Source organism: Chiloscyllium plagiosum, unplaced genomic scaffold (assembly GCF_037043375.1).
Source record: "Chiloscyllium plagiosum isolate Xiang-an unplaced genomic scaffold, Cpla_swu_hap1 HiC_scaffold_19, whole genome shotgun sequence".
Taxonomy (NCBI): Eukaryota; Metazoa; Chordata; class Chondrichthyes; order Orectolobiformes; family Hemiscylliidae; genus Chiloscyllium; species Chiloscyllium plagiosum.
The window spans coordinates 21308582-21334087 of record NW_028270157.1 but is presented as its reverse complement, the minus strand read 5'-3'; the positions used below and the strand labels follow the sequence as shown (position 1 = coordinate 21334087).

The 25506-nt window shown below is 39.7% G+C and overlaps 1 protein-coding gene across 4 annotated transcripts in view; it reads right to left on the bottom strand.

The window, feature by feature from the left end:
- Positions 1–1306: 1306 nt before the first annotated feature.
- Positions 1307–25506, bottom strand: part of rab3ip (RAB3A interacting protein (rabin3)) — a 66440-nt gene continuing 42240 nt past the window's right edge. For 3 of the 4 annotated variants that reach the window (XM_043709763.2, XM_043709765.2, XM_043709764.2), the window contains exons 8-12: positions 24113–24225; positions 13442–13465; positions 4993–5092; positions 4804–4873; positions 1307–3686 (exon numbers count right to left, since the gene is read on the bottom strand). In XM_043709763.2, the coding sequence (XP_043565698.1) occupies positions 3604–3686; positions 4804–4873; positions 4993–5092; positions 13442–13465; positions 24113–24225 (390 nt within the window). In that variant the 3' untranslated portion in view covers positions 1307–3603. The remainder of the gene's footprint in view (positions 3687–4803; positions 4874–4992; positions 5093–13441; positions 13466–24112; positions 24226–25506) is intronic. The other variant, XM_043709767.2, reaches the window with a different exon arrangement.

Sequence of the window (25506 nt, the reverse complement as noted above, 5' to 3'; positions counted from 1 at the left end):
TTCAACACAAGCACAATGCTGTCGCATTTAATTTCCATCACTTGAGATTAGGGCTAATATTCCATTTCTATACTTGTACATTAGATTTTAATGACACATGATCTTATCACTCCCGCATCTACGATGCAATCCAAGCCTTCATTTCTTTCTGGGCCACCAGGTTGAGAAACATTTCTAACTGATAGATTGGGTCAGAGTCATAGAAGTATACACTACGGAAACAGATCCTCCTGTCCAACTCGTCCATGCCGACCAGAAATCCTAAACTGATCTAGTCCTGTGTGCCAGCACTTGGCCCATCTCCCTCTGCAGATTAAGGTGGGACTGCAGGGTTTTGGCAAGGCCCATTTGATCAAGACGCTGTTGCATTTATCAAGTTAATTGTATGTATTGCTTGTGTGTAAAACAAAACCCCTGTAATTTAGTGAGAAAGAAATAAACTGAGTTGACAAACTGCTGGATGATTTGCAACACAACTGTGAACATGGCGGAAACAATAGCTCACTGCAATAGTCCCATGAATTAAGGGATTTCCACACTTGCACTGTTAAATGTGTGTTAATTTGGCAGCAAAAATTAGGCCTTGTTTCTCTCAATCTTTATAAATAGAAGGCCACTTATGTTTCTTCAGTGTTCAACCTGATGGCCCAGAAAGAAAATAAATGATGGACGCTCACAGATACTGTGCTTTTCCTAGGGATTTTTAAATATGAAAGAAACAGTTGGTTCAAAAGATCAGGTTAACATTAGGATCTAGAATAAAGGCAGCAGGTTTTGAATGAGTGAGTGGGGCAGAAGTGGCCCAAATGTAATTTAAGTTTGTATATACTTAGTGACCAAGTGTGTTGTTTCAAGCCTCACATGAAAACCTTGGGCATTCACTATGCTCTAGGCCCAAACTCTAGCAGCTTCTTCAACAACCCACCAAATTTCTTTCTCACATGATCAGAATTTTCTGAAAATACTGCTTTTCCCATTAGAGATTCTGTCCACCTTTCTCCTCCTCGTACCACTTGCGACCAATCATACAGACCTCAACTTGTGCCTCATACACCAGAGAGCTGGCTACTCAATGTCTGCCTGCTAGATAGTTAATCTGGCTAGTTGTCAGGCAAGATAACGCAAGGTTTTTTTGGAGAGAAGTCTGAAGATTGGAAGAGCCTCTATAGCCCATCCCTATTGGGTTCATTGCTGGGCATTAGAATTCCATGTACCCTTCTCCCTACCCCATTGAAAACTAAAGCCATCAAATACTTAGTAAGTTCAAAAAGCAAAAGTTGTTAAATGATGAGCCTTCAAACAGGACCATAAGACACAGAATTTATAGCAAAAGATTAGTGTCGTGCAACTGAAATGATATCTTGAACAAACCTAGATGACTGTTAAGTCTTTTATCATGGATAGCAGGTTTCGGTTCATTAAAACATAAATCTCAGAACTACTTTTAAGTTATCTCAAGAATGTGACTTAAGAGTCACAGGATTAAAATCACAGTTAACAGAATTAAAAAAGGAGATTCAGTGAACACAATATGTTCGATTTTTGAAGGTTTCTGATAAACTTCCCCACAAAACGCTGGTAAGCAAAATTAAAGTACATGGGATAGGAAGCAAATTTGGTTTCCTAACTTCAGGAAGGATATTATTGGCATTAAGTAAATGAAAACAGAGACTGATTAGCAAGGTTAGATCTCATTGAATAAAGGGAGAACTAGCCATTTGGATACAGAACTAGCTCAAGAGGTAGAGGGTGGTGGTGGAGGGTTGTTTTTCCAGAGTGGAGGCCTGTGACCAGTGGATCTACTTTTGTCATTTACATAAATGATTTGGATGCGAGCATAAGAGGTATAGTTAGTAAGTTTGCAGATGATACCAAAATTGGAGGTGTAGTGGACAGTGAAGGAGGTTACCTCAGATTACAACAGGATCTTGATCAGATGGGCCAATGGGCCGAGAAGTGGCAGTCGGAATTTAATTCAGATAAATGTGAGGTGCTGCATTTTGGGAAAGCAAATCTTAGCAGAACTTATGCACTTAATGGTAAGGTCCTAGGGAGTGTTACTGAACAAAGAAACCTTGGAGTGCAGGTTCATAGCTCCTTGAATGTGGAGTTGCAGGTAGATAGGATAGTGAAGAAAGCATTTGGTATGCTTTCTTTTATTGGTCAGAAGTTGGGAGGTCATGTTGCGGCTGTACAGGACATTGGTTAGGCCACTGTTGGAATATGGCGTGCAATTCTGGTCTCCTTCCTATCGGAAAGACGTTGTGAAACTTGAAAAAGTGTTCAGAAAAGATTTACAAGGAAGTTGCCAGGGTTGGAGGATTTGAGCTATAGGGAGAAGTTGAATAGGGTAGGGCTGTTTTCCCTGGAGTGTCGGAGGCTGAGGGGTAACCTTATAGAGGTTTACAAAATTATGAGGGGCATGGATAGGATAAATAGACAAAGTCTTTTCCCTGGGGTCTGGGAGTCCAAAACGAGAGGACATAGGTTTAGCGTGAGAGGGGAAAGACATAAAAGGGACCTAAGGGGCAACTTTTTCACACAGAGGGTGGTACGTATATGGAATGAGCTGCCAGAGGAAGTGATGGAAGCTGGTACAATTGCAACATTTAAGAGGCATTTGGATGGGTATATGAATAGGAAGGGTTTGGAGGGAAACGGGCCCAGCTCTGGCAGGTGGGACCAGATTGAGTTGGGATATATGGTCGGCATGGACAGGTTGGACCGAAGGGTCTGTTTCCATGCTGTACATCTCTATGACTCTATGATCCTTCAGAAATTCTATGGTACAGCATAAAAATACAAATGACCAAAGTTCAGAATAGCATGCTCACAATATGACAAGTATAACAAAAATTGTACACATCAAATTCTCCTGGTAATTCAGGAGCATTAATATTCCCAATTATACAATAACATGAGCAGATAATCTTCAAAACTGCAAATTAACATTTACCAAACATATTTATTGTCATTTAGTGCATTTTAAGATTGTTACTGTATCATTAATGCATTTCATATTAGTCAGTTTCATGTCTTAATTTGTCTTAGATTTGCATTACAAAGTGTTGTATTCAGAAAATACACTGTATTTAAAGTGCACAATGTCAAATCAATAACTCAACCATTATTAACTAATATTGAATGAAAATGATGCAAAGTTTGATTGCTTTACAGTGAATGAAAGCCACACATCCTGTCAAATTATTTTGAAATATTCCTTATGAAAATAGAAAGCCAATACACACAAAGCATTTAGTTCTCTTGCAAACATGTTGCAGAACAGTTAAGAGGTCAACATTTATTTCAGCTGTTTTCATTACACACAATTTATTTTCTATGCAATGCCACTGATACAGTCGCAAATATTCTCTAGTCCTTCAAATGCCCGAAACTAAATGCAAATAACAGAAAGAATATTTTCCAGTCCATTGTCATTTGTTGAAATTAACTACCCTTGTAGTACTTAAGCACAACTATTAAAAACAAAATCAGAGATGGTAGGCCGACTACAGAAATAAATATTTGGAGAATAAGTCTTAGGAACTACATCATTGTTGATCGTTTGAGTAAAACTCATGCATTTTTTCCAATGGCTGGACTTCAGAGTTCCTCCTTGTAAAATCCCAGTTTGGCTAGTGACATTTCCTTCCTCAGATGCATCACTTCCCAAAACATTTGTTCAACTGTAAAAACAAAATGCAAACAGAAAAATATAAATTTTATATATATAGATAACTCTCACATAAGAACATAGATGGAGGAGTAAGTTATTTGACACTTCATAATTGCTCCAACAGTCAATAAGATCATCCTTGATCCAGTCTGTGCTTTAATTCATTTTTCTACCCATACCTCAAAACAAATTTGTCTAACCCAACTTGAATACACGCATTGACCCAACCTTCACTGCTCACTGGGGATGAGAATTCCAAATTCGAACATCACATCTTTGAGCAAACTTTAATCATGGCTGCTAAAATCTTCTTTTACTTGGTCATCATTTCTGACTGATTGTGGTTCTTCAAAATGGCTTGGGATGTTCTTTAAGATTAAAGCATCCATATAAACGCAAATTATTTTTGTTTTCTTTAATAATAAGAGAATGCCAATTAAGGGAGAAAAAAAAATAAAGAATTCCTATATCAGCAAGTCCATAAGCAGGAAAAACAGCACAAACTGGGAACTGAGAAGATGGGAGGTGAGAATTTAGATGTGAAGGGAGGGAATGGCTGGTTGATGGAAAAGTAAAATACACCTGTATGAACTTGGAAAAAGAGGTGCAACAAAGAATGCTTCTGTGCCACTGCGACAATCCAATACACAATAAAGGGCACAAAAGCATATGAACAATTTCTTGGCAAGGAAGCTTTTTTATTACAAGTCCCTCCTGTATAAGCAGAAAGGTTTGGGTAGACCTGTGGAGACAACTCAGAATGCTTCACAGTTAACTCCATAGGTAATTTGTTTTGAATCAACAACTTCTTTTTTGAATTCATTGAGCCACTTTTGCTAGTTTCCTACTTGAACTTTATTTCGATACTGCTACTATTTTGAAAGTTGCAATTTCAGTGTCAGATACCACCACAACCACTTAAAAATTGCGCATGTTTTGGGACCTTAGAAAAGCAAGTTCATAATTTGCTTTGGGACTAGGTCAGTTTGGGAAACCTTGTTGGTATGAAGGAGTTGGACTGAAGGGTCGGTTTCTGTGCTGTATGATACTATAACTCTGGTGCACCCTTAACAGTCAAAAAAAAAAAGGGTTTAATTGCAATTGCCATTTTCAAAATAATCACTTACCATCTTGCTGTTTAACAAGACCCTGCTGAATATACCGAATATAAGTGAAGAAGTTGCATACAGACATAATCTAGAGGGCAAGACAGAAAAAAAAACTATGTTTGTACCAGAATTATACCAATTATCTGATTTACAGAATTAAAGTACAATGATACTTTTTGAATATACAGAAGGTGAAACATTCCTTACCCTGTATCTACAAAATGGTGAAACATAGTAATAACTACTGGAATCTCCCAATTTTATTCGATGCTTACACGTTTTAGTTTGACCACTTAGAGCACATTTTCTGTGAAAATAGTATGGCAGAATAAGAGAGATGAAGCAAATTCAAATCATATTATGTAATCATCATCAAAACTTAATAGCTGGAGATTCGCTCCAGTGAAGCTAAGGCACAGGAAACTATATGCTAACCAAAAATCATTGAAGGGATAAACATACATATTTAAATGTATACCAGAACTAGGAACGCAGGAAGACCTCTTATTTTCAATATTTCCTTACTAAACCAATGGTGAGGAACCCTTGAATTGAAAGAGCAAATGGAGTGTTTGCTGTAATAAAAAAAAAAGTGATTTGAGGCAATTATTGGCCAAACTATTTAATTATTAGAACCTTAGAGTATAGGTATTCAATAATGTCTTCAATAACTTGTTTATTTTGTTCATTTTCAAGACACAGGTATTACCGAAATGGCCAGAATTTGTTATCCACCCCCAGATGTTCCTGAAAGATGGCAAAACAGTTTTTCTTACACCACTGCAGTTCACATAGCGAAGGTATCCCCACAGAATGGTTAGATAGCAAGTTCCAAGATTTTGAGCAAGTTACTTTAAAAGAAATGGTGATGCATGCTCAGGTTTGCATGGTGTGGGTTTACATGGGAACTGGAGATAGTGGCATTCTTATTCACCTCCCACCCATGTCCATCCAGATAGATTATTTTACCAATTACAGTTTTCTGATCGAAACATGAAAATGCTGGAGAACCTCAGCACATTTGGCAACAGCTGTGAAGAGAGAAACAGAATTCCAAGTTTCAATTCTGCTATTACTCTTATTCAAAACTGAAAGGGGATGGAAAATGGTTAGTTTAATGTTGTTGAAGGGGGAAGGAGGAGCGAGTGGAACAGATGGCAAGTATGCCCAAAGCCCAAGGCAAAATGAGTCCTAATGGTGGAAAAGGATAAATAGAAATGTAAAATAGGTGTAAATTATAGGTGTTAGAAAGGAGTAAGTGAACCTGCTCTGCTAAGAGCAAAGTCAAGAAATCAGCAGGGGTAGAATCAAAACAAAGCAGAGAGAGAGATCATGCTCTGAAGTTGTTGAAATCAATGTGGAGTCCTGAAGACTGTAAAGCACCTAAGTGGAAAATGAGCTTATGTAGAACTTTGCTGGAAGACTACACCAAACACAAGATGGAACTGTTAGCATGGAAGCAAAAAGATTTTTATTAAAAATGCCAAGCAAATGGAAGATCAATGTGATTCTTGTGGAGAGCTCAGAGGTACTCTGCAAAGCAGTGAAGCAATCTGCATTTGGTCTTGGCATAGGCAAAGAGAGAATTTGCTGATCACCAAGCTAAAAATGTTTTGCTGGAAAAGCGCACGTCAGGCAGCATCCAAGGAGCAGGAGAATCAACGTTTCGGGCATGAGCCCTTCTTCAGGAATGAGGAAAGTGTGCCAAGCAGGCTAAGATAAAAGGTAGGGACTTGGGGGAGGGGCGTTGGAAATGCGATAGGAGGAAGGAGGTTAAGGTGAGGGTGATAGGCCGGAGTGGGGGTGGGGACGGAGAGGTCAGGAAGAAGATTGCAGGTTAGGAAGGTGGTGCTGAGTTCGAGGGATTTGACTGAGACAAGGTGGGGGGAGGGGAAATGAGGAAACTGGAGAAATCTGAGTTCATCCCTTGTGGTTGGAGGGTTCCCAGGCAGAAGATGAGGTGCTCTTCCTCCAGCCGTCGTGTTGCTATGGTCTGGCAATGGAGTCGTCCAGGGACCTGCATGTCCTTGATGGAGTGGGAGGGGGAGTTGAAGTGTTGAGCCACGGGGTGGTTGGGTTGGTTGGTCCGGATGTCCCAGAGGTGTTCTCTGAAACGTTCCGCAAGTAGGTGACCTGTCTCCCCAATATAGAGAAGGCCACATCGGGTGCAGCCCAAGGGAAAGACAACGGAATGAGGACATGCCACAACCCAAAGGACTAGCCACACTACCATACGTCAAAAACATTTCTGAACTGACAGCCAGACTACTGCGACCACGAGGACTCATAACAGCACACAAACCAACAGCCACTCTCGGACAACAACTCACCAGGACGAAGGACCCGATACCCATCATGAGCAAAACCCCATGCAAGTGTACAAAATCCCATGCAAGGACTGCACAAAACACTACATAGGACAAACAGGAAGACAGCTAACGGTCCGCATCCATGAACACCAACTAGCCACGAAACGACATGACCAGCTATCCTTAGTAGCCACACACTCAGATGACAAGCAACATGAGTTCGACTGGGACAACACTACTATTATAGGACAAGCCAAACAGAACAACCAGGGAATTTCTAGAGGCATGGCACTTATCCACAGATTCAATCAATCAATAAGCACATCGACTTGGACCCAATATATTGGCCACTGCAGCGGACAGCTGGAACTGACAACCGGAGGCGGCAGATACAAATCACTATAAATGCCGGAAGAAACATCACAGAAGCGCTTCACAGGAGGCTCCCAAGCACTGAGGATGTCACCTAGACAGGGGACGAAACGTCTTCAACACAAACTCCCAGCTCGGCGAACAGAACCACAACATGTATATGGAGGTTGGTGAGGTGGTAGGTGAGGACCAGTGGGGTTCTGTCCTGGTGGCGATTGGAGGGACGGGGCTCAAGGGCGGAGGAGCGGGAAGTAATCACCAAGCTAGCATTCTAACAATCCCTTAGATGTCTTCTGAGAGGGAGAGACAGGGCATAGGAGAGAGAGAGAGAGAGAGAGAGAGAGAGAGAGAGAGAGAGAGAGAGAGAGAACGCGCAAAGGGGGCAGGGGACGTGCACGCGAGGCGTGATAGAGGGTGGGAGGGGGGGGGTGTGCAGGAGCTGCTGTGAGGGAGGGGCGGGGGTGCACGAATCGTGATGGAGGGGCAGCGCGTGCAAGCCAGTGGAGGCTCTACACGCGAGAGACAGCGCGCAAGCGTGTGGATGGGGGGTTGATGGTGGTTAAAGATATTCCAAGTAAAAGCTCACGTGTGTCCCTGTAAATGAAAGAAATCTTTCACCTCCATAAATGTTCTGTGTAACTCAAAAAAAACTGCACTCTTGGGGATGCGTGTTTCCGGCATCATTTATTGCCCAACTCTAGCTTGCCTCAAGGTGGTGATAGCAGGCAGCTTCTTTGAACCAAAGTAGCTTACTAGGCTACTTAAAAGGGCAGTCAGAATTAATTAATTCCTTTGGCTTGGCAAAAGTGAAATACTGCAGATACTGGGAACGTGAAATAAGAACAGAAATGCTGGAAAACTTAACAGTACTGATAACAGCTGTGGAGACAAAGAAAAGTGAGCATTTCAGGTTGACAACCTTTTACCAGAACTGAGCAGAAAGAGAGATTTAAGAGTTCTTAAAACAAGCAGAAGGTGGGAGGAACAGAGGCGATCTTTGATAGGATAGTGCCAAAGGAAATAAAATAGTAAAAGATTCAATGACAACAGCCAAAAAGGGTAGCAATAAATATACTGAATCAATTAAGGTTGCATCTAAATGGGGTATGAAATCCTATTTTAAAAATCTGAATGCAACATGAAGGGATAAAGGAATATGACAAAGATAAAGCAGCAAAACGCCCATATCTCCTCTCACCCCTCACCCTCCCTTACAAACCATGATAACATTTCCCTTTATCCTCACCATCCACTCCCAGACTTCATACTCAATGCATCAGCCTTCCTGGTTTCCACCAGCTCCACTACAAAGTAACCACTGAAGACATTTCCACTGCCTTCCTTTTCTTCATTCTGCAGAGATTGTTGATTGCATTTCCCAGTCACTGCTTACATATCCATCCTCCCCATTCAAGAAATACAGCACCTGCCTTTGCACTTTCATTTTTTTTTCACCATCCAAAGCCCCAAACACTCCAAGTGATATGGAGAATTTTGTACTACTTTCAATTAAACAACCATTTCTCTTCAGTTCTGACAACAAGTCAGAGTCATAGAGATGTACAGCATGGAAACAGACCCTTCCGTCCAACCCGCCCATGCCAACCAGATATCCCAACCCAATCTAGTCCCACCTGCCAGCACCCGGCCCATATCTCTCCAAACCCATATTTATATACCCATCCAAATGCCTTTTAAAATGTTGCAATTGCACCAGCTCCACCACTTCCTCTGGCAGTTCACTACATACACGTCCCATCCTGTGTGAAAACGTTGCCCTTTAGGTCTCCTTTTATATCTTTCCCCCCTCACTCTAAACCTATGCCCTCTAGTTCTGTCCACTACACCTCCAATTTTGGTGTCATCTGCAAACTTACTAACAGTACCTCTTATGCTCACATCCAAATTATTTATTTAAATGACAAAAAGTAGAGGACAAGCACTGATCCTTGTGGCACTCCACTGATCACAGGCCTCCAGTCTGAAAAACAACCCTCCACCACAACCCTCTGTCCTCTACCTTTGAGCCAGTTCTGTATCCAAATGGCTAGTTCTCCCTTTATTCCGCGAGATCTAACCTTGCTAACCAGTCTCCCATGGGGAACCTTGTTGAACGCCTTACTGTGAAGTCCATATAGATCACATCTACCGCTCTGCCCTCATCAATCCTCTTTGATACTTCTTCAAAAAACTCAAATCAAGTTTGAGAGACATGATTTCCCCACGCACAAAACCATGTTGACTATCCCTAATCAGTCCTTGCTTTTCCAAATACATGTACATCCTGTCCCTCAGGATTCCCTCCAACAACTTGCCCAACACCGAGGTCAGGCTCACTGGTCTATAGTTCCCTGGCTTGTCCTTACCACCCTTCTTAAACAGTGGCACCATGTTGGCCAACCTCCAATCTTCCAGCACCTCACCTGTGACTATCGATGATACAAATATCTCAGCAAGAGGCCCAGCAATCACTTCTCTCGCTTCCCAGAGTTCTCGGGTACAACTGATCAGGTCCTGGGGATTTTATTGACCCAAAACATTAACTATGATTCTCTCCACCGATGCTGCCTGACTTGCTGAGCTTTTCCAACCTACCTTTAATCTTATTTCACTATAATCAGATGTAGGCCAGACTAGGTAATGACAGCTTTCAATCAAACCAGCTGAATTTCTACATCAATCTAACAGCTTCAGTTTTTTTTTAAAAACTGAACCAAATAGTCATTTCCAGGGTTCTTTTAAAATAAGTTCAAACTATCAATATGCTTGTCCAAGAGCAATAACTACATAATTTACTCATTCTAATGACACCTTTTCATCATCTTCAAAATGCTTATTTTTTTCTAATTCTTCCTACAACTTGTTCCTGAAATGTGGCAGATTTTTTTTTTTTAAGAAATTGTCACATCCCGTGCTGTATTTCCCATGGCACAGCTATGCTGAAAATTAAGACCATAAGACATAGGAGTGGAAGTAAGGCCATTCGGCCCATCGAGTCCACTCCGCCATTCAATCATGGCTGATGCGCATTTCAGCTCCACATACCAGCGTTCTCCCCGTAGCCCTTAATTCCTCTAGACAACAAGAATCTATCAATCTCGGCCTTGAAGACATTTAGCGTCCCGGCTTCCACTGCACTCCGTGGCAATGAATTCCACAGGCCCACCACTCTCTGGCTGAAGAAATGTCTCCGCATTTCTGTTCTGAAATGACCCCCTCTAATTCTAAGGCTGTGTCCACGGGTCCTAGTCTCCTCGTTTAACGGAAACAATTTCCTAGCATCCACCTTTTCCAAGCCATGTATTATTTTGTACATCTCTATTAAGTCTCCCCTTAATCTTCTAAACTCCAACGAATACAATCCCAGTATCCTCAGCCATTCCTCATATGTTAGACCTGTCATTCCAGGGATCATCCGTGTGAATCTCCGCTGGACACGTTCCAGTGCCAGTATGTCCTTCCTGAGGTGTGGGGACCAAAACTGGACACAGTACTCCAAATGGGGCCTAACCAGAGCTTTATAAAGTCTTAGTAGTACATCTCTGCTTTTATATTCCAACCCTCTTGAGATAAGAGACAACATTGCATTCGCTTTCTTAATCACGGACTCAACCTGCATGTTTACCTTTAGAGAATTCTCGACTAGCACTCCCAGATATCCCTTTGTGCTTTGGCTTTATTAATTTTCTCACCATTTAGAAAGTAGTCTATGCTTTTATTCTTTTTGCCAAAGTGCAAGACCTCGCACTTGCTCACGTTAAATTCCATCAGCCATTTCCTGGACCACTCTCCCAACCTGTCTAGATCCTTCTGTAGCCTCCCCACTTCCTCAGTACTACCTGCCTGTCCACCTAACTTCGTATCATCGGCAAACTTTGCTAGAATGGTCCCGGTTCCCTCATCCAAATCATTAATATATAATGCGAACAGCTGTGGCCCCAGCACCGAACCCTGCGGGACACCGCTCGTCACCGGCTGCCATTCTGAAAAAGAACCTTTTATCCCAACACTCTGCCTTCTGTTAGACAGCCAATCCTCAATCCATCCCAGCAGCTCACCTCGAACACCATGGGCCCTCACCTTGCTCAGCAGCCTCCCGTGTGGCACCTTATCAAAGGCCTTTTGAAAGTCTAGATAGACCACATCCACTGGGTTTCCCTGGTCTAACCTACATGTTACCTCTTCAAAAAATTCCAACAGGTTTGTCAGGCATGACCTCCCTTTACTAAATCCATGTTGACTTGTTCTAATCAGACTCTGCTCTTCCAACTGTCATAATGCAGAAAATGATCGCCACGCAACATACTACAACATAAACAACAGGTATTTTGAAGAATCTCTTGCTCTGGTCAGTGAATTTGCTTTACAAATAAATTCACCATTTTTTATAGTATTTGAACTACTTATTTATTATGGTGTCAATGTGTTTTGTGTAAAGCTATTACACATATCAGCACTTCTATTCAATATGGATGAATTTTGTCAATAGATTACAAATGTGACAGCAATTTAATGCAATGAATCTGAAGAACATGCCCGAATCAGATCCTCAGTTTCTAGCCACTAATAGCTTAATTTTTAAGGTTTGCTGCATTTTTGTATGAAAGACATTTGCATTCAAAACGTAATTTCTCTGGTTTCTAAAGATACATTTTTGTGAATTAGTAATTAATTTACTGAACCAGAGACAAACTACTTAAGAATACTGCCTTCTGTAAAATTAATAGATGACTGGAATCCTTTTGCCTTTTAACAAATCACATAGGCATTATGCAGCAATGTTCTCAAAGAAATATCTTTCAGCATGTTAAGACATCACAAAGTGATTCATAATCAGTAAATTGGTTTTTGATGCAAAACTCGTTGGATAAGTAGATGGTTGGAGATACCTTGCCTTATGCCGTTACGTCTCAAGAATTTTTTTTTAAAAAAACTCACTATAATCTAGCAGTGAGAAATTACTCTATCAAACAGGCATCAAAACAGTCATGATTTGGAGATGCCGGTATTGGACTGGGGTGTACAAAGTTAAAAGTCACACAACACCATGTGTAGCTAGCTAACACCAATTGTTACAGCTAACCTGAGAATGCAACTTTTTTAAAAAAAGGTTTTGTGACTTACACATGAAAGAAGTGAAACTACCATGGTATTCGAACAGATGAAAGACTCAACAGACAATCAAGGTATTTTTCAATGTATAATTTCAGTTACATCACACTGTAAATTTTTGCTATAAATTCTGTGCCTTACAATTGTGTCCTCCACAATCACCTGATGGAGGAGCAGCACTCCAAAAGTTAGTGTGCTTCCAATTAAACCCGTTGGACTATAACCGGGTATTGTGTGATTTTTAACTTAGCATCAAAAGAGGGCATGGATTTCTCAAAGAGGTAATGCACCCAAATGGAATGTGTTCTCTACAAAATACCATTCTTCCCATCGACCTAACAAGTTACTTTGCAACTGTTGGCACCAGAATAATGTCTACTTATATGTACTTGCCACATGGAGGAATTGGATATCAGTCAGAAGTGCAAGTCATGGTCAACTGCTACCCAATTGAGGGGAACTGTTTCTATATCCACCTGGCATTAGTTGAGCTCAAACTACCACAATATTCTACAACACTATTAAATGTATTGTACACTATTTACATTTATCACATTATTAAAATTGTTGCATTACCCTAATAAAACAAGGCTCTTAACAATACTGAAGTACCATTCTTGGGCCACAAATTTACAACCTTCAGCCTCTCAATCCAGATGTTCAGCAGTTTTTTTAAAATTCAAACTTTGCATATTACATGATAATAAATGTCTGTCAATGTTTTTGTAATTGTGTTTTTTGTTTAAAATAAACCTTAGAGGGATGATAGTAAAACTAATTTTGGTATTCTAGAGAATCAATTGATCAAGAAAGATACAATGTTAATTGCTCACTGGTTACACAAAGTGCAAAAAATAACTTACGTTGCAATTTCAGCTCTCCATCCACTATACAGAGAGGTGGGGGGAAAGGCATCAGGATGCAAAACGATAGGAAAGAAAAAGAAAAAAAGCAGCTTCAGCAAAGCAAAGGATAAAGATGAGTTTGTTTTTCATGCAAAAGAAATCTTGAGTATTTTAGTTTTGAAACTGCTCTAATCACAAAATAGGAAAATTTATTGTTGCTTCATATACAGAGCTCGATTATTACTGGAAGGTGTAACAGGCTGTCAAAGCTTTTCATCTTGCATCTATCAGGGCATAATTGCAAGAATATTACATTTTAAAGGAAAAATGGTCTATATGACATAAAACAAGCAGGTGCTGATTGGAAGACGGGTGGATAAGTGGCACTGCCGCAGAGAATGCACCAGGAAACACATGGCAGACAAGCTTTTATTTCAATTCATACCTAGCAAGTCAGATGATTGAATTATCCCCATGTGGAACACACCAGGGAATTACTATCCCTCAAGCTTTTGTTTCGTTACTAATGTGGATGTTCGTTTTGTGATGCAAAAGACAATGTCTTGTGTTTGCGATTATATGCAGTTTCTAGCACACAAATGGCCTACACTTCAAGACCCAAATAATTTAAATTTGTTTTAGTGCTATTCTTAGCAGAATCAAAATCAGCCAAATAACTGGTGAATGTATCAAACAGCACATCTCTTTCACAGTTCATATCGGGCAGGGTCACTGATCATACTCAACCAGTCCATGCTTACAAAACACATAATAGATATCTAACATTAGACAGGTTCTGAAATTGGACAGCACATGCTAAACAAACCAGATTGACTAGGGAACCTGAAGCATGGGAACAGAGGCTCAGGATAAGGGGCATTTAAGGCTGAGACAGGAGAAATTTCTTCACAGGATCATAAATCTTTGGAATTCTTTATCCTAAAGAATTGTGGATACTCCTTTTTATAGTATTGTATAATGAGATAGAAGATTTTTCATTTCTCGGGGAAAGAGAGGGAAAACGGGAGTGGGTCAAAAAGTGAACTTCAGTCTGAGGATCAATAAAGATTCTATTAATACTGGAGCAAGCTCAAAAGGTCTATTGGTCTATTAATGTTCCTATTTCCTATGTTGAAATTGGGGATAAATTTCAGATCAGCAGTAATCTATATGACTGAAGTTATTTCCTTGGCAAACTCAAGTGACCCCGATAGCATCTCAGTACATACTGCCTGCTTATAACTGCTTCCATATTTGACCTGTAATGAGAGATATTGAGCCCAATTCTGTGCTCAATGAAACATACTTCAACACCCTGACTGAATAAATTAACTTCCTTCTATTCTCAGTCAAAAGATGATCTGGAGGTACCAGTGTTGACTGGGATGAACAAGGTCAGAAGTCACAACACCAAAGTATTGATGAACAGGTCTATTTGAAATCACAAGCTTTTGGAGCACTGCTCCTTTGTTAGGTGATTTCACCTGACGAAGAAACAGCGGTCCGAAAGCTTGTGATTTCAAGTAAACCTGTTGGACTATAACCTGGTGTCGTGTGACTTCTGATTCAGTCAAAAGACGACTACTTGATGTTTTGCAACAAAGGAATTACCAAAATCATTTTTAACAAAATCCCTGGAAATAACTTCATCATATGCAATTTTAGAGAAGGTGATGGCCTAGTGGTGTTATCACAAGATCATTAAATCAAGAAACTCGACTAACCTTCTGGGGAACATTCCCGCCATGCCAGATGGTGGAATTTGAATGCAATAAAAATTTGAAATTAAGAATCTGACGATCGGGAAACCATTATCAATTGTCAGAAAACCTTGTCAGTTCAATAATGTCCTTCAAGGAAGGAAATTTAACTTCTTCACCTGATCTGTCCTACATGTGACTCTAGACTCACAGCAATGTGGTTGACTCTCAACTGCACTCAAGTGTCGAGTGTGAGATGCTAGAAAAGCACAGCAGGTCAAGCAGCATCCGAGGAGCAGGAACATCGATGTTTTTGCCTGAAACGTTGATTTTCCTGCTGCTCGGATGCTGCCTGACCTACTGTGCTTTTCCAGCACCACACACTCAACTCTAAATCTCCAGCATCTGCAGTCCTCACTTTCACCTGCACTCTTAAATGGCCTAGCAAGGCACTCAGTTGTATCAACCACTACAAAGTCTCAAAGAAACAAAACCAGACCACCTAGCATCAACTTAGGCACCGGCAAAGAGAAAAGTAGAAACAGTTTTGTCCTCCTTACTGACATGTGGGAGCTAGTGCCAAAATTGGGAGAGCTGGATAAGAATGGGTATGAGGGCAAACTCTTCACTGGTTAGAGTTATACCGAGCACACAGAAAGATGGTTGTGGTTTTTGGAGGTCAGTCATCTCAGCACCAGGTCATCTCTGCAGGGGTTCCTCAGGGTAGTGGACAACGCACAACCATCTTCTGCTGCTTCAACGATCTTCACTCAAAAAAGGTCAGAAATAGTGATGTCTGCCAATGATTGCACATGTTCAGCACCATTCCGGACTCCTCAGATACTGAAGCATCCATGTTCAAATACAAAAAGACCTGGACAGTAACAGTCGCGCCACACAGAGGCCAGGCAATGAGCATCTCCAAAAAGCGACAATGGCAACATTCAATGGTGTATCACTAAATCCCCCAATTAACAACATTCTAGGGGTTACCACTGACCAGAAACTCCACCGGACTCACCACATAAACACATCAGCTACAACAGCAGGTCAGAGACTAGGAATACTGCAGCAAGTAACTTGCCTCCTGATTCCCCAAAGCCTATTCACTGTCTGCAAGTCACAGGTCAGGAGCATGATGGAATCCCAACCACTTTTCTGGATGGGTGCAGCTCCAACAACACTCCAGAACCTTGACACCATCCAGGACAAACCAGCCTGCTCGAGTGGCACCACATCCACAAACGTCCACTCCCTCCAATGACAGAAGGATTACAACTAAGATGCAACATCTTATTTAATTGTGACTAATTATCACTATTGTGCTTTTATCATGAGTTGTCAACTTCAATTTACACATTTGTTGAACATAGGTTGAAGAATCTGTACAGGTCAATATTCTGCAAAATTCTTGTTTCAAACTTACTGACTTCTTGATTTTAAGATTGTAGAACATAGATTTTCTCTGAATACCCATTAACGTGCAGGTTAGGTGAATTGGCCTGCTAAGTTGCCCGTAGTGTTAGGTGAAGGGGTAAATGTAGGGGAATGGGTCTGGGTGGGTTGCTCTCCGGAAGGTCGGTATGGACTTGTTGGGCCGAAGGGCCTGTTTCCACACTAAGTAATCTAATCTAATATATATTTGAAAAATATACCTAAAACATCCCAGTTAGGTATACTGGCTCTCACTAACTGCAGTAGAGATTGCTAGTTTTACTCAAATCTTTATTTATTCAACATTTCTGTATCATATGGATTGAGCAATATTCATACTAGATCAAAAATCAACTCTTCAACAATGGCTATTTTTCACAGCTTGCTTCATTCCACACAAGGTTGACTCAAGTTCAAACAGTTTCATGAATCAAAACTTGCTATTTCAGTTTGACTTCAAAAATTTCTTCATATTGTGGCATATTTGTCACAAAGAGTGCATATGTAGTTAAACAGAAAATTATATAATGTAGCAAAGTGTGCAGTCAAACACAAAAAATAAAGTTTAAAACAAAATTAGAAATGATGAGTGACAAATATAAATGCTTCTGCAGTGCTGGTATAGGAGGTTGAAATCAATTTTAAATTTTAAAAATCATCCTTGTGATATGGGTATTGCTGACACACCCACAATGTTGTTGACTAGTGAATACCGCAAGTTAACCCAGTAACAATGAACAAAGAGCAATGTATGACCACGCAAGATTGGTACAAGACTTGGTGGGTACACTGTTCTCATTTCTCTATTCTTTTTGTTCTTTTAAGTAGAGGATATCACAGGTTTTGGAGATGCTGCCAAACAAGCCTTGTTAAGGTGCTACAAAGCTTGTCATAGAGAACACAAAATAGTTCAGGCAGCGGATATCTAAATTTAAATATTATGCTGTTTAAGTAGGCATCATGAAAATAGAAATATGCTCATAAGTTTTGAAAACAGTGACTGTTAAAGTAGTTATTGAAATAGACAATTTAAAGTTGTGTGTTAATTAGCCAATCTGATCAAGACATCTGCCAACTTAAAAATACAAAATCAATTTCTGCACATAACATTCTAATATAACCTGGACACAAATCTACCAGATCTAAAATTTTTATATACTGTACACTGCATACCAAAATGAGTAAATTTTCTTGATGTGACTTTTGGCATATGCATAGTTGAGATTTTCCCATTGTTCTTTGTATTCTCTGAGTCACTCAACTTAACATCATACAGTGATCATGTTAGGTATTATTCTCTCAAAGTGCTGCTCATTTGTGGCATTCCTTTTCTCAGAAAGCAATGGAGCCCGATTCATTTAATTTATTCAATTTTAAGTTATGTAGATTCTTGATAGACAAATGAATCAGAATTTTGGGGCAGGGCAGGAGAGGGAAAGGGGTGGTACAGACAGGAGATAGAGCTGAGACAACAATCAGATTAGATATGAACTTATTGAATGGCAGAGCAGGCCCAGGTTTACTTCTGCTCCTAACTCATTATCCTTACGAAATCTAACACAAAGGCAAAATACTGCCGATGTGGGAGCCTGAAATTAAACAGAAAATTTAATTTGAAAAGAAAATTCTGGAAATACTCAGATCAACAGGAGCATCTTCATAAACAAAGAGTTAACGGTTCGGATTGATAACTTTGTCAGAACTGAGAAACTTTAGAAATAAAAACATTTTTAAAAAGCAGGGCAAAGCCATTCAGTTCCTGAAGGCTGTCTCGCCCATCTAAAAGATAATGGCTGATTGGAGACAGAAGCCTCAACTTCTCTTAACTCTCAACTCCTTGATATTTCAAAAACCTACCTACAATCATTTTTGAATAGTTTCAGTGACCTAGCCTCCACAATCCTCTGGGGTAGAGAATTCTAGACATTCACTATCCTCAGAGAAGAAATTCCTTTTCATTGGACTTTTAAAAGAAAATTTATTTTATAACAACGGCCCTGGGTTCAAGATTCCCAAACCAGTGGAAATATCTTTCCAACATCTATTCTGTCAAGCCCCCTCAGAATATGGTACCCTTTCTTAAATACAGGGACTGATATTGTACAATCCAGTCCAGGTACAGTCTCACCAGCTCCTTGCACGTCAATAACAAAGATGTCTCTACTTCTGAACTTCAACATTTTAGCAATAAAGGCCAACATTTTACTCGCCTTAAATACTTGCTGCGCCTGCATGGTAACTTTATGTTACATGCACAAGACCGGAGATCTTTTGAGTTTCTGGAGTTTTTCCAATTTCTACATTAAAAATAGCATATTTGTTGATTCTTCCACCAAATGACACAGTCAGAGATGTACAGCATGGAAACAGACCCTTCGGTCCAACCCATCCATGCCAACCAGGTATCCCAACCCAATCCAGTCCCACCTGCCAGCACCCAGACCACATCCCTCCAAATGCTTCCTATTCATATACCCATCCAAATGCCTTTTAAATGTTGCAATTATACCAGCCTCCACCACATCCTCTGGCAGCTCATTCCATACAAGTACCACCCTCTGCGTGAAAAAGTTGCCCCTTAGGTCTCTTTTATATCTTTCCCCTCTCACCCCAAACCTATGCCCTCTAGTTCTGGACTACCCCATCCCAGGGAAAAGACTTTGTCTATTTATCCAATCCATGCCCCTCATGATTTTGTAAATCTCTAAGGTCACCCCTCAGCCTCTGATGCTTCAGGGAAAACAGCCCCAGCCTCTCTCTATAGCTCAATTCCTCCAACCCTGGCAACATCCTTGTAAATATTTTGTGAACCCTTTCAAGTTTCACAACATCTTTCCGATAGGAAGGAGACCAGAATTGCACGCAATATTCCAATCGTGGCCTAACCAATGCACTGTACAACATGACCTCCCAACTCCTGTACTCAATACTCTGACCAATAAAAGAAAGCATACCAAATGCTTTCTTCACTATCCTACCTACCTGCAACTCCACTTTCAAGGAGCTATGAACCTGCACTCCAACGTCTCTTTGTTCAACAACACTCCCTAGGACCTTACCATTAAGTGCATAAGTCCTGCTAAGGTTTGCTTTCCCAAAATGCAGCACCTCGCATTTATCTGAATTAAACTCCATCTGCCACTTCTCGGCTCACTGGCCCATCTGGTCAAGATCCTGTTGTAATCTGAGATAACCTTCTTCGCTGTCCACTACATCTCCAATTTTAGTGTCATCTGCAAGCTTACTAACTATACCTCTTATGCTCACATCCAAATCATGTATGTAAATGACAAATAGTGGACCCAGTACCAATCCTTGTGGCACTCCACTTGACCTCTCATCTTCTGCAATAAACTCCATCTGCCAAGTTTCTGCTCACTCACTCAACCCATCTATATCCCTCGCAAATTCTTTTACACTCTCATGAGAACATGCCCAACCACCTATTTTAGTATCATCAGCAAACCTAGTTATTACAAAATTTGCTCCTCCCTCCAAGCCATACACACAGTTGATTAAAAAGGAACTAGGACTGATCCCTATGGCATGCCACTAAACATGTCTTTTCAACCTGAAAAGGACCTATTAGTCCTGCCTCAGTCTTCTGTGTATCAACTATTTCTCAATCTATGCTAATACATTATATCAAATTCTGTTAGCTCCTACCATATTGTGCAACCATCATTTGCATGTCACCTTATCAAGTGCCTTGTTAAAATCCAAATACATGATAGCCACTGGTTCCCTTTTATGAACTCGGCTTGTTATATCCTCAAAGTATTCTAGCAAATTTGTCAATATTATTTCCCTTTCAGAAAACCATGCTGACTTTGTGTTAAGCTTTTCTAAATATCCAGTTATTTCTTCCTCATTAACAGATTCTAGACCAGTTGATCTAAAATCTGTTGCTGGTAAAACGCTATACTTTTCTGCTTTCCTTCAATAGGGGTGTTATTTAGAAGAATGGTCTTTCAATCTTCTGGAACCTTCCTGGACTCCGGTGTTGTGTAAAATTTTTAACAATACCTCCAATATCACTGCAGTCACTTCCTTTAAATTCTTGGATACAGGCTATAGGATCTATTCAACTTGTCTGCCTTTAGTCTCATTAGCTTATTTTGTCCCATGTTATAGAGACTGTACACAACATTTCCTTCCATTAGTACTTTGCTTACCTTACATTTTTGGGATATTTACTGCATCCTTCACCATGAAGACCAACGCAAAGTTAGATTATCTGCAACTTTTGTGTTTCCTGTTATCAATTCCTCAGTCACACCTTCCCCACACTTTAGCTATTCTTAAATATACATGAGAAGTTTTTACCAATTGTTTTGATATTTCTTCCCAATTAACATCCCTCATTAGCTTTTCAGTCACCTGCAGGTGGTTCCTAAAGAAACCCCAGTGCTCTAGCTGACTACTAATTTTCTGCCATTTTGTACACTGTAGTTTGATTGTATACGCTCCTTGACTGCCTTGTGAACTGCTACTTTTTGACTGGAATAAATATTGGCTGAGCATTATAAATATGTTAAATGTCTGCCACCACTCATTTACAGATGACTTTCTTCTCAGTCTACTTTCTCACTCTGTTTTAGACAGCTCTTTCTTATCTCTCTTTTCCTTTACTTAAGGACTTTGGTTTGGGATCCAAGTTGATTCAAACTGAATTTCAGATTTAATCATGTGATTGGTACCCCCTAAAGGATTTTTAAATATGAGATTTCCAATTAATTTTATTTCATTACATATTAGATTTAAAACAACTTGTTCCTGGGCAGGTTGTGTAATCTGCTGCTCTAAGAAACAATCCCTAACACACTCTAAATTTGTCTTCCAAGTTATCTTGCCTAACTGATTCGTCCAGTCCATATGCTCACTCGTGACAATCATACTATCCTTTTTACAAGCTTTTATCAATTCATGATTAATGAGATTTTAATTAAGTGAAAGGGAGGGAGGGTGAGAAAAAGGAAGGCAAAGTCTGTGATAGGATGAGACTAAATGGTGAAAGCATAGATGCTGCAAAGCCAAAAAGGTAGAGAAATGAGTCAAGTAAAGAATTATATTTTGAGGTGGTGTGAAGGATTATGATCCACAATTTCAATGCAATAAAAAAAACATTAAAATCGAGAACATCCATGAAAAAAGAAAGAGAGACAGAGATTGTGGTCTGAGATTATTGAACACATTGGAAAGCTTCTCATCAAGGAGTGAAGCACCGATCCTCAAACACAAAGCATACTGGAGACTTGAAGATAGAGAGGTCAGCAAGGAAGCAAGGTGAAGAATTTCAAAAAAAAAAAGTGATTAAATAACAACTGAACAAAACATAGCAATCCATTTTCCTGCATTTGGACTCCCCAGTGCTAAGAAAACTATATTTTGAGCAGCAACTACCCTGATGGACATTATAAATTTGTGGAAAGGAAACATTTTACGCAAGATGGTGGTCACTAAAAACTAGGACAGTTAGCACAGTCGGTCACAGCATGGTGCTAATAATGCCAAGGTTGCGGGTTAGATTCCCATAAGGGCCATCCTCAGTTTTGCACACAAGGCCAAGATAGAGTTACCTGGACCAAGGTAGTCTCTGTCTCTACCTTAAGGGCCCTCTTGTGGTGCAGTGGTAGTGACCATAACCCTGGACCAGAGGTCCAGGTTCAATTCCAGAGGTGTATAACAACATCTAAGTAGATTAAAGAAAAAAAAAATCAGTTTTTTAAAAAAGTAACACAATTGATGTACAGGTAGCAACCTGGAAGATGTACAATAGGTGGAAAGAAAGGGTCAACACGTTAATTATTTGGGTGACTAAGTTCCGAGGGGTGATTCTCAATTCAAACAGATAATCCTAGATAATAAATGCACAATGACCCCTCTTCTTACAGTTTTAGTCTTTAAGCTTCTCTCTCATGTCTGTCTTGTTTTCTGGATCCCTCTCTCATGCAAGCTTGAAAAGAAGAGCCTCTATTATCTTTACTCTTACCCAATGCTCATATTCAACTGCAGCCAAGTGATTTAGCTTATTTTACTTGATCAAATATGAGTGTTATGTTGTTGTTCATAACCATATATAATGCCCTTCAGGGTTTTTACAAGCACTATGTTCTCTTCCTTACGAGCACAAGAGCGTGCGAGCGAGATAGTATTTAAGCAAGGTCTTTTGGCTTTGAGCTGCAAAAAAACTAAAACTTGACAAACTCCCAGAATCCATCACACTCAGCTACATAATGTGCCTCAATTCTAAGATTTCCCACTGTTACCACACAAGCAAGGCAGGCTTGTATTAATTGTTAAAGATTAGTTGTTAATTTCTAGTAATAAAAAAATTGAATTTAATAATGTTTATTCTGGTTAATAAACAAAACTGAACATATCTAGCTTCAAATAATTTTGCTTTAAAACGCTATACTTTTTTAAAAAGTAATTGAAATAAAGCAAGTCTCTGTCTATATGTTTGTACAATGTCTCACTAAGGTTAGCAATCAATGTCTCTTGGGGGTAAACAATTACAGCATTTCCAATATCAAAACAGGTAAGAATTTTCAAAAGCATTTTGAAAGATGTACAGGCTAATACACACAACTCAATGGCCAAATTGTACAATTAGAATTATTTACATCGCAGCTTACATTATAAGTAGTGGCAATGGAAAAATGGTTAATGAAAAACAGGAAATTATGTAGACAGAAATCTCATGCAAACACAAGGTTTCTAACTGACTGCCTGTGGCATTGCATATGGGAAATCAACACCAGGTGTAATCATTGAACAGTGAAGTCAGGGAGTGGAGGTTAATTGGACCCAGAATAAGTCAGTTTCCATTTTCAAATAAGATACAAGTTAATTAATACACATTGAAGTAACCTGGGAAGCAAAAAAGGGAAGTTAATTGCAGCATATCAGTACAGAGGAAAATTCAAACAAAGCCGAACTTCCACAGTTACACCGCTGGCAGGACCATTATTATATCAGAACAATTACATTTACGTAATTTCATTAAAAATGTGAAAATGTACTTTATAATGGATAAAGTTGCCAAATGTAGTCTGCACATATTAAAAAATCTTTAATATTACAACATACTGATATTGAGATTACATTTTAAAATGAGAGGGGTTGTGAACAATTTGAAAATGATAATGCACAGAAAAATCTGGAGCATCTAAACCCTACTATATGCAGAGAAATGATTAGACTTCATAGGTCAAGATCCCATCAATACCTTGCGAAGTTGAACAAATATCCTGGTACAATATGTACAGCAAACCAGTGTTACAAAGGTCTGAATACCAAAGATAAACTCGATGATTTCAAAGAATTCAAGGATGGAGATAATCCCCTCTAGCGACACTCTTACTCAACAAATCATTGTCTTAAGATTCCTGATATCTATTGCTTAAAAGCAACTGAAAATACATGCCATGCCTTAGATTTTTAAGAATTATTCAAATTTGAAAAGAAGTATACATATTTTATCCCAATTTACTCAAAATAATTGTAGGAGGGACACTCAAGCAATAACAACACAAGTCTAACTTTAACTTACTTGGGTCCCCCACACTCCAGCGCAGACACTTTCACAACAGGTAGAGGCTGAAATCCAACTGGTTCAATACTAAGTGTGTTACCTTCCACAGCTTCAAGAATCATTGAAGCTAGCTAAATCAGAGGAAATAATTCTTTTAATATAATATTCTAAAAATCTTAAGTGGAATTACAATATATTAATATTACTTTCACCTTGAATTTAAAATATCGAATATGCATCATGATCCAAACAAACTGATAAAAATGAACACTTTCTCCAATTAAATGTTTGGCTGCTTATACACATAATGGTAATATCCTAGGGAGTGTTGCTGAACAAAGACCTTGGATTTCAGGTTCATAGTTCCTTGAAAGTAGAGTCCCAGGTCGACAGGATAGTGAAGGCGGCATTTGGTGTGCTTGTCTTTATTGGTCAGTGCACTGACTATAGGAGTTAGGAAGTCATGTTGCGGCTATACAGGACATTGGTTAGGCCACTTTTGGAATACTGCATTCAGTCCTGGTCTCCCCGCTACAGGAAGGATATTGCAAAACCTGAAGGATTCAGAAAAGATTTACAAGGTTGGTGGGTTTGAGCTCTAAAAGAGGCGCTGAATAGGCTGGGGCTGTTTTCCTACAGGGTCGGAGGTTGAGGGATGACCTTATAGAAATTTATAAAATCATGAGGGCATAGATAGGTTGAATAGCCAAGGTCTTTCTCTCCCTCCCCACACCAAGGTAATGGACTCCAAAACAAGGGGGACATCGGTTTAAGCTGAGAGGGGAAAGATTTAAAAGGGACTTAAGGGGCAACTTTTTCACGCAAAGAGTGGTGCATGTATGGAATGAACTGCCAGAGGAAGTGCTGCAGGCTGATACAATTACAACGTTTAAGTAGTATCTGGATAGGTATATGAATAGGAGGGGTTTAGAGGAATGTGGGCCAAATGCTGGCAGCAAATGGGACTAGATTAATTTAGAATATCTGGATAGTATTGACGAGTTGGACCGAAGGGTCTGTTTCCATGCTGTACAGCTCTATGACTGCATAGTCAAAACCCTGGAACTGTCTTTTGGGAGACAGTCAGTACTAATCAACTGAAAAACTTGTACTGTCCAGTGATTTTTGTTAGGCATGAGAATCACTTTACAAGGTGGTTAAATCAGTTGAAACCTAAATGAACTTGGAGAACAGGTTTATTAGGCTGAATGGCCTGCTCCTGATTTTATGAGGAACAGTACTCGCAGCTTTACCCACCAGCCACTGATATTGAGGAGAACAATTTTGCAGGATTGACTAAAATTGCCTCAAGACTAATTTTTGAAGATATTAGTGAATAATAGATGTCTGAACAGCAAAAACATTTTGCCATAGTAAGATGTGAACACAAGATATCGAATTGCCAATCTAGC